The sequence below is a fragment of the Schistosoma mansoni genome, assembly GCF_000237925.1.
Source record: "Schistosoma mansoni, WGS project CABG00000000 data, supercontig 0125, strain Puerto Rico, whole genome shotgun sequence".
Classification (NCBI taxonomy): domain Eukaryota; kingdom Metazoa; phylum Platyhelminthes; class Trematoda; order Strigeidida; family Schistosomatidae; genus Schistosoma; species Schistosoma mansoni.
Genome location: NW_017386034.1, coordinates 105,496 through 106,071, shown reverse-complemented (window position 1 = coordinate 106,071; position 576 = coordinate 105,496). Strand labels below are relative to the sequence as shown.

The 576-nt window shown below is 29.3% G+C and overlaps 1 protein-coding gene across 1 annotated transcript in view; it reads left to right on the top strand.

The window, feature by feature from the left end:
- Positions 1-576, top strand: part of Smp_139480 (ephrin receptor, putative) — a gene marked incomplete at both ends in the record, with an annotated part of 38,984 nt that overhangs the window by 726 nt on the left and 37,682 nt on the right. Inside the window, one exon of the mRNA XM_018790264.1 lies at positions 565-576. This exon is cut by the window's right edge and continues 251 nt beyond it. Within this exon, the coding sequence (XP_018646345.1) occupies positions 565-576 (12 nt within the window). The remainder of the gene's footprint in view (positions 1-564) is intronic.

The following is a 576-nucleotide window of genomic DNA, read 5'->3' as shown; positions in this document are numbered from 1 at the left end:
CTTTCTTCATCGGTCTTCTGCGAAAATACATTCTATGTCTGACCAACACCATATACTACTTATACAGATATAAGTAGACCACACCACACTTCTAGTGCTTCCAGGTTTTCCATGGTGATCTAGCTTCAATTGACTCATGATTTCAACTATATAAAAATGAAAAAGTTAACAAGTATTTATTTGATATAGTTTTTGAATGAAAATACTCAAAATCAGAAAATGAAATGCAAGGTTTACTATAACCGATGTCATGAATAATTTAAACAAACTAACAGAAATAAGAATATTTAGTAAGTTGGTAGAACGTGGTTGATTCTTGTACTAATATAACTAACCATTGTATAGACAGAAATATATTTTAGTAGATAGGGGAACTACTTTTCAAGATATGCTTTGAAACGTCATATCGAACAATTGAAAACTTTCATCCAAAATACTGAACTTTGAAATAAAAAGTAACTTTTATATCTTTCAACTAGAGCTGTCGTAATATTATGCCACACTGTGATAGAATTTTAAAATCTACTTTGTTCTACTTTAATGTATTTACTTGTTATGTTTTAGTGGCGTCAACAA